The sequence below is a fragment of the Lissotriton helveticus genome, chromosome 3_1, assembly GCF_964261635.1.
Source record: "Lissotriton helveticus chromosome 3_1, aLisHel1.1, whole genome shotgun sequence".
NCBI lineage: Eukaryota > Metazoa > Chordata > Amphibia > Caudata > Salamandridae > Lissotriton > Lissotriton helveticus.
This window is the reverse complement of record NC_136061.1, coordinates 1072851991-1072867704: the sequence shown is the minus strand read 5'-3', so window position 1 is coordinate 1072867704 and position 15714 is coordinate 1072851991. Positions and strand designations below refer to the sequence as shown.

The following is a 15714-nucleotide window of genomic DNA, read 5'->3' as shown; positions in this document are numbered from 1 at the left end:
ACATAAATTGAGTAATAGTTAAATTTTCATTTACACCACTTAAAATGGTAGAGCTGCAGTATGAAGCACTATCTAAAGAATATGAAAATTATTATAAGGATGATGATAATGATAATCATAATAATAAAAAATATTACTTATTATAAGTAGTAGTAGTAGTAGCAGTAATGGGAGAAGGAGTAGTATGAGTATTAATATTAGTTAGTATTATGCCAGGCACATATATCACCTCAAAAACTTTTTTATCAAATTAACAAAAATGTAGTAAGCAGTACTTGTTTTGAAGCCTTAGGCTGAGGTTTCCGCTACACTGATTGATAACAAAATGCAAGCCAACAACATTTTAACTGTGAGTGAGAGCAATGAGGTCTCATCATATCACTCAATGCACATGCACATAACAGAAGGTGGCCCAGTGACTCTTTTCGTTAACACTGAACTACTTAGAATAGTTTTCAGCTCTTTGTTTATGAGTTTCGTTGTCTGCACTTCATTGAGTTAGGCCCTGATTTCAAGCAGGTCATTAAATTGTGATTCCTGTTTGTGTAGGGATCAGAATTGTGATATCTGTGGATATTACTAGGACGGTTAATTTTCCAGTGGTGAATTTCAACAGATAAAATTGAACAAAATTTACCAGGTAAAACAATGCAGTATGTTTTGTTGCATGCAGAATTTGATACCCAATATACCAAATTCTGAATGGTATTTCTTCTTTCCATACGCAAAAGATTGGTTTAGTACTATTTAATGTACCCCACAAATACCACACTCTGGGGCCAATTCCGATTCGGGAAAAACCGCTCCGAATAGCCGTTCGGAGCGTTTTTTCCGTACAAATCGTACCCTGCAACGTCCCCCGTACGTACGACAAAGTACGATTCGTACCAGGAGCCGTACTCCGTACGAGTCGTACAGAGACCGCACGAATCAAATACCCGCCCGAATCTCCCTCGGAACCCGCTGTACGCGACATCTGTATGGTTCGCGGCTGGTTTTTACAACTCAGCAAGTACGATACGTGTCGGGTACGCACCGTATGACCCTTTTTCTACGGGAGCTGAAAACAGCCGTAAAAGCAGAGTTTGCGCCGAAACAGGTACGGAACGCCCCCCCCGGGTACGGTGCGTACCCCCCATGATTGCAGGGGTACAGTGTGTACCCCTGCGATCATGGGGTGTACGCACCGTACCCCATGTACGATGGGTGTACGCACCTTACCCGATGTACGATGGGTGTACGGTGCGTACACCCATCGTACATGGGGTATGGTGCGTACACCCCATGATCGCAGGGGTACGGTATGTACCCCTGTGATCATGTGGTGTACCGGACCGTACGGTGTGTATGTGTTTGTGTGCCTTTCCGTACGACTCGCCCTTTCCTGACGTGGACCGTACGAATCGCGTCCTCATACCCCATTCCGGATCGTACTCGTTGGGTCGTATGGCATGTGTACGAGTCGTACGGCATGCGTACGAGTCGTACGGTTCACGGTTTCAGCCTTGCAATACGTACGGATCGCAACGATTCGTACGGATTCACGGAATACGGATCGTACTACGCGACTCGGACGGACGGGTACGATTCGTACGGAGAGGGCTCCGGATACAAATCGTATGGAGGTTTTTTTCCCTGAATCGGAATCGACCCCTCTGTGTTGTTGGAAGTTACAGAATGCATCAAATACCTCAACCTTAAAATATATGCTGCAGACAGCACAGTTTAAATGAAAAGAGGTGCATGGCATTTTAAGCACCTTTAAACAGGTTTAGAATGGTATCATGGCACAGTACATTAATATTAACTACATATTCTTAGAAATAACATTGTACATCAGAACACCACATCCATTTATAAATATTAAGCATGTATCATTCCAACTGGAAATCTAAATATTTTTTTTCAAGATGATGGTACATAGAATATTGAACATGTTCATACATAGAAATACTTTTAGCACTTAAAACTTGTTTTTTTTCGCAGAAGATTATGAAACAGAGTACTGAAATAGAGTGAAAAAGGCATATTAGCATGTAAAGGGAGGCCCATCGACAGAACATCCTTAAAGGACAAACAATTGTTTTAGAAATCAGAAGACAGTGCTAGTGTATTGCATAAGTGTACATTGCTTTAGAGTGCAGTTCCACAAATGAGGAAAACGTTTACCTGGATACAGACACCTTAATTGTGATCTCTATGAACACATGTTTAATGCAGGACATTTTAATAAATCCATAATGATATCATGTATATTGACAATTACTTACCACCTGTAGCAAGGCGAGATATCCAAATCCTACATTATCAAAGTTCACTTTGACATTTTTCCATCGAGCTGATTTATTCTGGTGCATAAGTTCTTCACATTCAGTTTTATTGTTGACTTCATCTAGCAGCATCATTTCACCCGTCGTGGTGTTCACACAGTGATAGTACTTGCCAGAAAACATGTTTACTCCCATGATACTGAAAATTAGCCAAAATATAAGACACACCAGAAGAACGTTCATAATGGATGGGATTGCTCCTACAAGGGCATTCACAACCACCTAAGGCAAAAGATGGCAGAAAAGAAGTATATAAGAATAGAAATAATGAAAGTTATAACCATTCTTCAACATCAAAACTAGTTACACTAAATGTAGGTGGACAAAGTATCACAATCTACCCACTTAAAGAGTTGAAGCAAAGCACAGATGAAATGAAGGAGCACAAATAATGAGATGACTAAAATATCTAGATGGAAAATAAGATGAAGATGCAGAGGAAAAGAAAAAAGAAAAACCTGGTATATGTAGTCAGACTGTACAATGTGTGGACTATAAAAAAGAGATACCTGTTAATTTATAAATATAAATAAAAGCAATTGAAAAACTGTAGGGCACAATCTGCAAAGAATGGTTCATGACTGAGGATTGACTGATCAAAGATGGCTGCCAAGAAAAGAGAAAATACAGATGAATTCTTATGTTTGAGTTCAGCTAAAAGAATTAACAGTTTTTTTAAATAACGTAATTAGGCGTTACTGTTATGTTCATTGCTATCATCTTGCACATTGGAGCCACACAGGTTCACTACAGGAACTCATTGAGCAAGAAATATTTCTCTATTATTCCCCTTATCTGTCAAGAATATAGCCTATTATGTTTCATTTAGTGTGCTTCGTAGTCATGTTCAAATCTCAGAATTTAAAATATTGATGCCTAGACATCTCAATTTGATCAACTAGTTCATGCTTTACAAGAAACTACAAACCACCACAAAGAGTGACAATACTGAAAAACATTCATTCATCCTTTCATACAAAGATCAAAAAACCTAATCAATCTGATCTGAATTTTTATTTTTTATTTTATTCGCTTTTAGTTAATTTTGGATTGATTTTTATGAAAAAATATTATTTTTTTTGGGGCATAAACTATTTTTTTTAAATATTTAAACATACTCAGAGAAAATAAGACAAATAAATAAAAAAATAAATGGCACAATATATTGTCAATATACAAACATATCACATTACATTACAATAACATAAACCACATATGTAGCTCAGGTTTTGAGCAGTATATAGCTTAATTGTGTTTTAACTCGTTTTCAAAGTAATAAACAAATGGTGACCCCACTGTTCTCACTTCATTTATCATGAGCATGAGCATGAGTGGCAGTGCATCCACAGAACACCTATTTGGTCAACAAAGAACTGTTGACGCGTTTCAAACCCACTTAGATTTCTTGACAGGTTGACCTGAGGTCACAGAGCACTTGGAGAGGTGAGAAAAAAAAATATTCTCCAGTTTAAATACTGAATACTAATCACATTCATTCCATCTCCACCCATAAACCAACCATCGTGGAAAACAACAGTAATTGTTCCCATTTATAAGAAGGGAGAAGGTCAACTCCGAAGAACTATAGACCTATCTCACTGATAGACTCAACTGCTAAGTTAATGGGACGTCTTCTTTTAAATAGGTTGGAGGAATGGGCCTTGGCTAAGAATATTATAATCCCATGTCAGTTTGGTTTTAGAAGACGGTAAGGCCCTGTGGATCAGTGTCTGAATCTGAGTCTAATTATAGCGAAGTATACAGTAGCTAAAAAAAGGCCACCTCTACCTTGCCTTCATGGATCTGTCTGCAGCCATTGACTGTGTGGCACAGTCTAGGCTGTGGCAGATCATGGAGGCAATGGGGATTGACCTGAATATTATTAACATCATTCATGACTTATATTCAGGAGCTTCTGCCTATGTCCGATATGGAAAGGGCGATGAATGTACCAGTCATTTTAAAATCATGAGAGGTGTTAGGCAGGGGTGCGTTCTCGCCCCCTTCCTATTTGCACTTTACACCAATAACGTAGATGCTGCTCTGACGGGGTCCAGTCCAGATGTCCCTTTTATAAACTGCAAGCCAATACCAATACTACTATATGCGGATGACGCAGTGCTTTTAGGGCGTAGCAGTAATGCACTGCGTCATTTAGTGTTGGATTATATGCAATACATGAACTCTCTAGATATGAAAGTTAATTATTCCGAGTCCTTTATCCTTGTTGCTGGGCCGAAACTGCTGAAACAGCCCCAACACTGAAGGGGGGAAATTGGGAGTCGTCGACTCTTTTAATTATTTAGGGATCATGTTTGAGAGACAAATCAATTGGCAAAACATGATTGCAAATAGAGTGATCCAGATGGAAAAAAATATTGGGGCGTTAACTAGATTTATGAAAATAAAACAGCTTAAAACCTCTAGATGTAATAAAAACAGTGTATGAAGCAAAGACAGTGTCTGCTGCCACTTATGGAGCAGCCGTCTGGGGAGTCAGTGAATGTACAAAACTCCAATCTACTGAAGATCATTTTTTGTAAAAGTTACTTTCATTGCCAAAGTATTGCGCCAATTTTAAATGCCATATGGAAATGACAGCCCCTTACATTTCTGATCAAATTTCTCTGGTGCCAATAATATTGTGGCATTCAATATGGCGAAAGTAGACTCTCACACTGACGAGAGATATTATAAATGATGTCTTGAAATTAGAGAGGGTGGGTAATATAACCGGGTTACGATATGTTGAATCTACAGTAAAAGCTAAAGGGTAACATCACCTTTTTTTAGACCCTATAAGTTGCTGTTCTATTTCCAAGAATGATCTGAAAGCTCAGCTACTATCTAATAAACAGACTGGAAAATGTCAAGCTGTCAACAGTTAAAATATGTCTAACAGTACTGAGTATCTCCCAAATGGAAAAAAATCAACGTACCTAACTTTTGTTACTATCATACAGCATAGCAATATCCTGGTGAGATTTGATTTAAATTATATTCCTTTAATGTTGGGTATCCCTGGCAAAGTCCGTGTTGCTGCTAATCTCCCATTGTGTACTTGTGACAACCAGTCAATACAGAATGATATGCATGTTTTGCTTTTTTGTAAACATTATCGTAATGAAAGGAAAAGGTTTATTATCCCCATTATGCGTCAAATGAATTTTAAACAATGCCGTGTGGCCTTTTACTATTTGCAGTTATTGTCCGACCCCTTTACCTGTTTATCTGTGGCATCCTTTCTTTTAACTGCTCTAAAAAAGAGACGCTCAATCTGCTGAATCAATCTATTGCAATGTGCCCTTAATCAAATATGAACTTTTACTATATTTTTGTAATTTGTATAACTATTGTATTTTAAAATGTATTGTACTCTAATGATGTGGAATGTTTTGATCTCTTATTTTTTCTTTATTATATGTAGCAGACTTTTATGCATTCATTATGTTGGCGAAATAAAGTTATTCTGTCTGACTGACTGACAACCAATCCAATTCACTGACCTCTGTCTCTTTGTGAAAAGCTTCAATCTCCTTGTTTTAATTCACTGTTCACCGTCCAGTGACAGTTGCCACACAAGGCAACACTATAAAGCAATGTCATCTTCAGTAAAAGGAATAAAGTGTATAGATTGTAGTAAAGTTTATTTGTTTATAAAAAATCACAACTTCTGACTCGTCTTTTCTTGTTGTGAACTCGATCACAAATTTTCAATCTGGTGAGGAAACCAAAAGAAGGAGCATTTTACATTTGACATGCCTTTTTCTTCTATATAGACCTTATGGCTTTAAAATTGTCCGTATGTCTGAAGCAAATTTACTGACAGCCTGTTTAGGCACAAACAGGGATCATGAAAATGAGCTACAAGCTGTGAAGCCCAGGAATGTTTGTTTGGCCAAGGGCGTTTTCATGGGGGTTGCCTGCAACTGCTGAACCCGTGTCCAGAAATGCGTGACCATTATAAAAACATTGCGAAAAAAGTACGTTCTAATGCTCTGATTTGACAATTGTTTATGATTCGCATTGCATGATACGTGTTTTTTGGAATTTCGGCAATGAATTTGCTTGTGCGTGCAACTTAAAGTTCACATGTTTTTCAAGATAAGTTGTATCACATCTTTCAAGGAGCAAATTTTGAATCCGATACTTTGTTGCCATATGCTGGTATAGTGCATTTTTAATAATACCGCAAGAAGCGGCTTTCAGTATCCTGAATGGAACAGCTAAAGTTGTTCAGATGTTAGTGCCCTGACAGGAAATCCAAGATAAACACGTTTAGCAACACAAAAGCTATTGCGCGGGAAATTGCTGAGAGGCAACGGCTTGAATTTTGCTTGCCAAGATACTTTCCTGTATAGTCTGTCTTGTTCCGTGATGGTCTTGCTTTCAAATATTTCAGATCGCACATAAGAACTGCTACTGGGCTGCCTGATTAAATCCAGGGGTAAAGATTTTAGTGAGAAACTGCAGCTTTATTGATAGCAAAGGATGCTTCTGGCCTGTATATCGAAGGCTAGACAAACTTTATTCAGAATCTTAACAATACAAACATGAATATTTATTTAATGTAAAATAGGTTTACAAAGACTGGATCCATAATAAATGGTAAAGATGATACAATAAGTGCGAGGAAGGAGTGGGTTTGAGACATGGCAGCTTTATTGATAGCCATTATCTATTCCGCTTTCCTGCTTGTTTCAGTGCAAAGAATGCTTCTGGCGTATATATTGTGAAGACTAGAGAAACAACATTTTCTTTTTTTAAACGTGAATGTTTATTTTATGCAAAATCGGGTCACACAGACTACATCCACAATAAATGGTAAAGATGGAACAATGAATGTGGGGAAGGAGTGGGTTTGAAGGGAAACAATGCTTCAGACTGTCCAAGAGTATGTCATTCAAATCAAATCAAATCAAATCAACTTTATTCGGTTTTCGTTTTGAAAGCCATGAAAGTACAGATATTGACACACAAAAAAAGAAGCAGTTTGTAAAACATTAAGTTCATAATATGTTAAAATTATTCATTCTTTAAAAGTAGGACAGAGCATTTACTTAAGTCCATTTTTCTGGCATCTCTATAATTTTCATAAGTTCGTGCGATGCCTCAGGCACACCTTTAAGTAATGTGCCACAGATTTTGACACTAAGCTGTTTTCCAAGAACTGCAGCGCCAGGTATGCAGGGCGGCACCTTCGGAAGTTCATTAATTTTAAAATTGGTAAAATCCACCTTTTACGAAGTGGCGTATAAAATTTACAAAAGAAAACTACATGTATGTCATTCAATTTCTGATTATGATTTGTACGCTTAGTTCCAGAATTTCTTGGAGATGGAAATCGATTTGGATTGCTGATATGCATTTTCGAAACCCTGTGGCAGAGAAGCCCATTCAGTTATATGTGTTTGAAAAATGCGCCATCTCATTGTGAATGATTAAAGTTAATTCAAAAAGGGGCATGTGCTCAATACTTGAATGGCCTGTGTATAACAATTGATTATTGTTGAAGTATTATGAGATGTTAGGTGCCTGAACTATTAGTTTGTTATGGTTGACACATAGGGGCGATTCCGATCTAGGTCGAAAGGGCACCAAATCGGGTTCTGCATTAGCGGACCCGATTCGGAGGCTAAATTTCCGACCGAGTCTTACACGGGTCCGGATGTCGAAGTACTATGCGAACAAGCGCAAAATCTCCGTCCGAATTTTTTCCAGGTCCGAACAGCTCCGTACGACTGTCACAAGCAAACCGTGGTGCGCAATGGAGACGTTTCACGACCGAGCTAGTACGATGCTCGATTCGGTCAGCTGAATCGAGTTGGAGCATCTGGCTCGCAATACCTCACAGAGTTGGACTTTGGGGGTCCGCGTCGGACCCCCTGTTACCCACAGCCTTACGACTCGGACACAGGGGGAGACCCAGGGATACAGGCCTGTGTTGGGGAGTCTCCAACACAGGCATGTTTGGTGCGGATGGCACCAATGCGTGCCCACTGTAGGGGGCGCACTTGTCCATGACGTACCCATTCAGTCAATGGGAGCCCATGTACGCGTCATACGACCGGCTCCCATTGACTTCTATGGGAGTCCGACCGAACCGAGTCCAACAGCAGATGGCTGCATCGTACTAGCTCGGTTGGACTGCAGGAGTCCAGATCGGTCGGAAAACACCCCGGATCTGGCTCGGTCGGAGTGCTTTCCGACGCAGATCGGAATCGGCCCCATAATGAAAATTGTGTTATGATGCCCTTTTTATGCTAAACGCCATTAGGGTCATCGGTGTTTGAGTTTGAAGTCAGTGACAATCAATTCCCAGAAGAAATTTCTCAGAGGAAAGTGATAAAGCTTGGTGTCCTCATTACTGTAGGTCAATCAACTGAGTCGTGTATCTCCATATCGCTTGGTGAGGCTCACAAGTTTTGTAATTCTGTAAGTTCATTAAGGCCATTGCAGTATTAAATTTAACAATAAGGAACGCCACTTGCTGGCTCAGTTTCCGGTCCAAATCGCCTCCTCTGTCGTTTGGTTCAGTGGATGAAATTACTGTCCATTTAAGATCAGCTTCTGTGTAGTTGCTGTCCATACTCTTGGAAAGTCTGAGGCATAGTTTCCCTTCAAACCCACTCCTTCCCCACATTCATTGTTCCATCTTCACCATTTATTGCAGATCTAGTCTGTGTGACCCAATTTAGCATTAAATAAACATTCACGTTTAAAAAAAAATAGTATTTTTGTTTCTCTAGTCTTCACAATACATATGCCAGAAGCATTCTTTGCACTGAAACAAGCAGGAAAGCGGTATAGATAATGGCTACCAATAAAGCTGCCATGTCTCAAACTCACTCCTTCCTCACACTCATTGTTCCATCTTTACCATTTATTGCAGATCCAGTCTTTGTAACCCAATTTTACATAAAATAAACATTCACATTTGTATTGTTAAGATTCTGGAAAAAGTTTTTTCTAGCCTTCAATATACAGGGCAGAAGCATTCTTTGCTATCAATACAGCTGCTGTTTTTCAAAATACTTTACCCCGGAATTTGTCCTGGATTTAAACAGGCCGTCCAGGACTGGTTCTTACTGGCAATCTGAAATATTTGAAAGCACGACCGTCACGGACCAAGACAAACTATACAAGTACGTTTCTTGCAAAGCAGAATTCAAGCTGTTGCCTCTCAGCAATATTCCGTGCAATAGCTTACGCGTACCTAAACGTGTTTATCTTAGATTTCCTTTTGGGGCACTAACATCTGAACAACTTTAGCTGTTCCATTCGTCATACTAAAAGCCGCTTCTTAAGGTTTTATAAAAAATGCACTATACCAGCATATGGCAACAAAGTATTGTTTTCAAAATTTGTTCCTTGAACGATGTGATACAACTTATCTTGAAAAATATGTGAACTTTAACTTGCGTGCACGAGCAAGTTCATTGCTGCAATTCCAAAACAGACGTATCATGCAATGCGAAACATAAACAACTGTCAAAACAGAGCATTAGAACTTAATGTTTTTGCACAGTTTTATAACGGTCACGCATTGCTGGACACAGGTTCAGAAGTTGCAGGCAACCCCCATGAAAACACCCTTGGCCAAACAAACATTCCTGGGCTTCACAGCTTATAGCTCATTTTCATGATCCCTGTTTGTGCCTAAACAGGCTGTCAGTAAATTTTCTCCACACATAGGGACAATTGAAAAGCCACAAGGTCTATATAGAAGAAAAAGGCATGACAAATGTAAAATACCCCTTCTTTTGGTTTCCTCACCAGATTGAAAATTTATGATCAAGTTCACAACAAAAAAAGGCGAGTCAGAAGTTGTGATTTTCTATACACAAGTAAGCTTTACTAAAATCTATACACTTTATTCCTTATACTGAAGATGACATGACGTACCAGCCTAAACAATTATTTTTTGAGATTGCTTTATAGTGTTGCCCTGTGTGGCAACTGTCACTGGACTGTGAACAATGAATGAAAACAAGGAGATTGAAACTTTTCACAAAGAAACAGAGGTAAATGTATTGGGTTGGTTGTTGTATGAGTGGAGATGGAATGAATGTGATTAGTATTCAGTATTTAAACTGGAGCATTCTTTTCTTTTTACATTTTCAGCTCTCCAAGTGTTCTGTGTCCAGAGGAGAACCCGTCAATAAATCTAAGTGGGTTCAACAGTTCTTTGTTGACCAAATCGGTGTTCATGTGGAAGCAATATCACTCGTGATCACAAAACATCTGTGTTCCTTTTTTGTATATGACAAATGAAGCGAGCACAGTAGGGTCACCATTTAGTTATTACCTCTAAAAGGAGTTAAAACACAATTAAGTTATACACTGCTCAGAGGTATTGGTTGTTTATGCAACTGGTGGTATGGAATTTGTACAGAACCTGAGCTATATATGTGGTATATTATATTGTAATATAATGTGATATGATTGTATATTGTTTAAATATTTTAAAAAATGGTTTATGCTCACAAAAAATATTTTTTTTCCATAAAAAACAATCCAAAATGAACAAAATTGACTAAAAGCGAATAAAATAAAAAATAGTTTTTTCCGATCATATTGAAAGGATGAATGAATGATCAGTATTGGCACTTTTTGTGGTGGTTTCTAGCTAAGTGGCCTGGCCTTACTGTTTAAGGGCCAAACCCTATTGTGATTTGCTTATGGGAAACTAAGACACAATTCTCCTTCAAGTAACCACACACACACACACATTTTGCTATTTTAATAAAGGGATCTGCTTTCAAATGGAGCCGCCATGTCACAATGCCTATCTCCATAAAAAACGAGCTTGTTAAAATTATGGTAAAACTTAAAGCTAAGTGATATAGTGTATTGGTTCCACAAAGATCCACTGAAAGTGTGTATGATTCTTCTCAAGGTGCATTACATTTTCAGAAGTGTGACCATTGCAAAGGGTGTAATCAGGGGACTAATTAGTGCTTCTCTATGCTACAAAGGACTGGGAAATGGTAGTGGAGTTTTCTTTTTCTAGGGTCTTTTTATTTGATCCCTTTGCCTTACACGTAAGTGGCAATATAAAAGTGGGAGGTTGGTATGACTCACAAGCGAGTGGCTATATATAAGTGGGATGTTATTGTTTATTGGCCAACATATGCAAATACTTCAGGGTCACCCTGTACTGTGCTAGTGCGAGAGTGCAGAACACCTTTTTGATAGGGCATGAGATATTTAGGAAGGAGCCTTAATATGCTGTTAGGGTAATTTCTGCTTTACGTGTTTGGACAATTACGAGTCTGCATGGCAGGAATAAGCAATGTAGATCTTTGAGCATTAGCATCAGCACCTGCCGTCATTGTTTAAGGGGGCTTTAAGCTATTTTTCTTGACCTCTATTTCTGCCTCAACTTCAAACACATCAGAGGATTGGAGGAAACTGCAAGAAGACTCACTTTTAGTTCACTGTCTACATACTGAGTATCTGTCATTGGCAGACATTTGTTCCAATGAAGCCTTTTTCCTTTAAGTATGATTTCTTTTACAATGAGCTTCCATCTGATGTGGAAGAGTGCCAAGACACAAAATACATCTTTGACCCACTGGGCTCAATTGTTCTCTGTTTGAGATACGTTGTTCAAAGGAAACATTTTTGATCAGCACCAGCCCACATCTCTGGCAAGCAATAATCAATTGTTGCTTGCTTTTTCTTGAGACCTATCTGCCTCTGAAAATCCTTTTTCTGGAGTTCTAACTTTCACATCAAGTGACATTGCCATAACTGACTTATATGTTATGTGTTTGCCCGCTGACATTCATTAAGTTAGCTGGATGATATTTTATGTTTTATTTTTACTAGACTCTCCTTTAGTTTTGTATTATTCCTCTAGTACATTTTTGTTTTCTTTTGATTTGCAGCTTTATCTTTCTTACGTCTTAAAGTATTCTTATTATTGCCAATTTTAAAAGCCCTCTGGGAAAGACAGTCATGTGTTGGGTCTGCATTACCTGAAGCTGAGAAAATAAATTCATGTGTTAGGCTTTGTTTTGCTTATATGAGGTCCCCTGATTAGGATGTTGCGGGCATGTTGTCATAGATTTCTTAAATCCTTACCATCCTTCCACATGATGTTCTGTCAAATGAGTAAACTGACAGGAGGGATAGTGATAGTGGAAGGAAATTCCATTGATGGCAGATAATTATTTGTAAGGATGTTTGGAGGTAAAAGCATGCAATTACTGTTTTGCTCTAGGAAAGCACTGAGGGCAACTGCACAAAAAACTGTATTTTTCAAATGTTCTCACTTCATTAGTTAACTAAATCAAATGATAAAATGTCCGTCGGGGAGCTGAGTTGTAAAGGATATGTGATCAGCAAAACTATGAAATTTACATGAAGCAATTTCTCCTGTTGAAGGTAATCACTATTTATATTTAATTTATATAGCCTGTCCAGTAGATGCTCAGGGCTATTATGTCAACAGCTAAGCACAGCTAATTTTGGGGAATGCGTAGGAGTTAATATCTGATGATGTCTACAATGGACATGTGCTTGGCAAGCTATGAGAAAAGAAAAGAAACCAGCCTGCAACCTTTTCTGAAATAACATTTCAAAGTCCCTCAAAGACAGAGAGACAATATAATGCACAAATTATTTTATCAACTGGATTTTCATTGCAGTAAATTTGGAACCTGTGTTTCCCTGTCCAGTAATTATAAGTGAGGGATGCATAGGCCAGATCTGATAGGGCCAGCGGGGTACCCCACCACTGTAGTAATCAACCCCAAAATGTGAGGATGCCAGAGAAAGGTTTTCACATGATTAGTCAGCATTTATAATATTTCAAGCAACTGATAAACAAGTTGACAATGTAATTTGTATTTGTCAGTTGCCGTTCTCTATAATCTGCTTGCGCTGTTATTGCTAGTGGGACCATATCTTACTATTTGCATCACTTGCAGTTTTGTGCTTATACTTATGACTGGCTATGGCACTGGTCTATAGTTTATGCTACCTGCCAAGGTCAGATAATTAATCTTAAGTGATTTTCGTGAATTCAATATACACTAATTTGCAGCTAAATATAGTATTGCTGAAGAATATGAAGTATCTCAGAATTTTCTACCTTTATTGATGCTTCTGATATCCACAGTCTGAAATTAAAAATGTATATTCACAAAAAGATTTATATTTTGCTGATAGTTTTTCAATGTGTGCCATTCCATTTAATTTTAGTAATGTTTTGATTCATACAGAAATATTTTATATTAAAGTTACAAAAATGAAGCAACCATACTTGCAGTAGCACATAAGGCAGCATTTTACATAGTAATTGTTGTTAGCAAGCTCTATAAATGTTTGTTTCATATAGTATGAACTAAACCTATGGATATACAGAGGTTAAGTGTAATATAAATACAATTTGACTGTATCCGAATGAGTTCAAATATCCCTTCCCCTCCTGGTTTGTGTGTGAATTTCTTCATACACCTTGAAATATGTATTGACCACTTAAGGGTAACACTGCTTAAATGAATTCATGAAAGTCTACTACAGGAAGTAGGTTAAATAATGAACTATGTAAGTTATTTGGGCAATGAAAATGAAAAGCACCTAATTATTCACTGCTTCCTATATAGCTATTTGTAATAACTCCATGATTCTGAATATTCCACATAAATAGTAAAATGCCAGCAAATATAATCATTAATGTTAACAGAAATAATTTTCTTCCCTCATAAATGCATATATGGCTCATTTGACTTAAATACAATTACTATTAATTCAAGCACTCTAAAGTTTAAAAAGTATGAAACGGTCTAGTCTAAAAATATTTTAAATGAGATATTTTGGCTAGGTGCATGGAAATGGATACATGAATGGATGAATAAATGAAGTACACCCCACCCTCCACCACAAATGTAAGTAGGCACATCCCACAAAATAAAATAATTAAATTATTTAGTTAATTTAATAAATAAATAGTAAATATAATGTTTTCAAATCTGGTATCTAATCTGCTCAACCAAGTCTTCACAAATGACTGTCAGCCCCACACAATTGTACAAACAATAATCAAATACATACAAAATAAGTTCAATCTACCAATTTGACATGGTATGTAACATAAAAGATGAACAGCAACAGTGTGTAGTTATTATGAACTGGAAATTTGAAATGCAGGTAAAATTTAAAGCAGTCAGCCACATATGTGCTCAGAGCATGCAAATTCGAAAATGCAACTTTAAGAAGTGTTTAAAGTTGATGTCTGCTTATTTCCTTGGCTACATAGAAATCAAGCACTATGTGTCATGCTTCAAGTGCTTTTGTACACTAACACATGCATTAATAATTGGTATTCTCATTAAATCACTTGCAAAATCAATGCAGACATTTTAGTGCATTCAATTTATCCTGCAGATGAATCACTGATTCTAAAGTGTACCATAAGGAGTACTAAGAAAACTAGACATATCATTTATGCAGTAATTTAAAATTTGGTTTTAATTAAGCAAGCTCCTTATATTTAAAAACATCTTATATTCTTGGAGGTGTTTTATATGCCAACAATACAGATTTCAAAGGCAACCAACCAAAAACTAAATTTGATTGTAGCTTATGCTTGCTCTCGCCTCCAAATTACTCTAAACATATATTTCCTGAAATCTCCGATCCTGTGCATGAAACGCTCACTGAAGTTTAATGTTTCTTAGCTACAATTGATATGTAGCAGTAATACTTAATGGCATTGAACAATAGGTTGCCAAAACGTAAAATATAGTTCTAAAAACATACATGGTTTAAAGGGTGACCTACATCATCTGAGACTGACATACAAGTTACAACACAATGTTTTTCTATTTTTTTATTTTAATGGCCTTATCAAAGGAATTCTATTGTTTCAGAACTGTGACTTATAACAGTCCACTGTACCCTCCAACTGAATATTTCTAAAGCACGTGTAAAATTTACTTCCTTACGTGTTTCTGAGATATTGCAATTATACTTTCTCACAGCGACAATACACTCCAAAAAATGTTATTTATATATTTCCATTTAATCGAAAGAAAACGAACTGGAATTTGAGGTGTAGCAAACATGTTAACTGATTAATGTGTACTAATATGCGACTATGTCTCACAAGCTACAGTTATCTTAGGCAACTGCAGGAGTGTCCATTTTCTACCAGTGTCATTTTCATGGACCTTGCAAGTACTTTTTCATAGGATTGTTTTCTTCCCCCAATTCATTAAACAGGGGATAACATCGGTCAATTCCTCTGTGTGGCTTACAGCATGATTCTAAGCAAATAGTTATGTATTCACTTTGCTGTAAAATGGTTGAGTGCAATATGTAAGGAGCACACTTTCTGGGAGATAAATTTGCTGCACCAAAATCTGAATGAATA

General features: G+C 37.4%; 1 protein-coding gene across 2 annotated transcripts in view; it reads right to left on the bottom strand.

Moving 5' to 3' along the window:
- The window catches only part of LOC144823278 (sodium channel protein type 2 subunit alpha-like), an 859818-nt gene that overhangs the window by 186060 nt on the left and 658044 nt on the right, over positions 1-15714 (bottom strand). For both annotated transcript variants that reach the window (XM_078681635.1, XM_078681634.1), the window contains exon 22: positions 2271-2552. In XM_078681635.1, coding sequence (XP_078537761.1) covers positions 2271-2552 — 282 coding nt within the window. The remainder of the gene's footprint in view (positions 1-2270; positions 2553-15714) is intronic.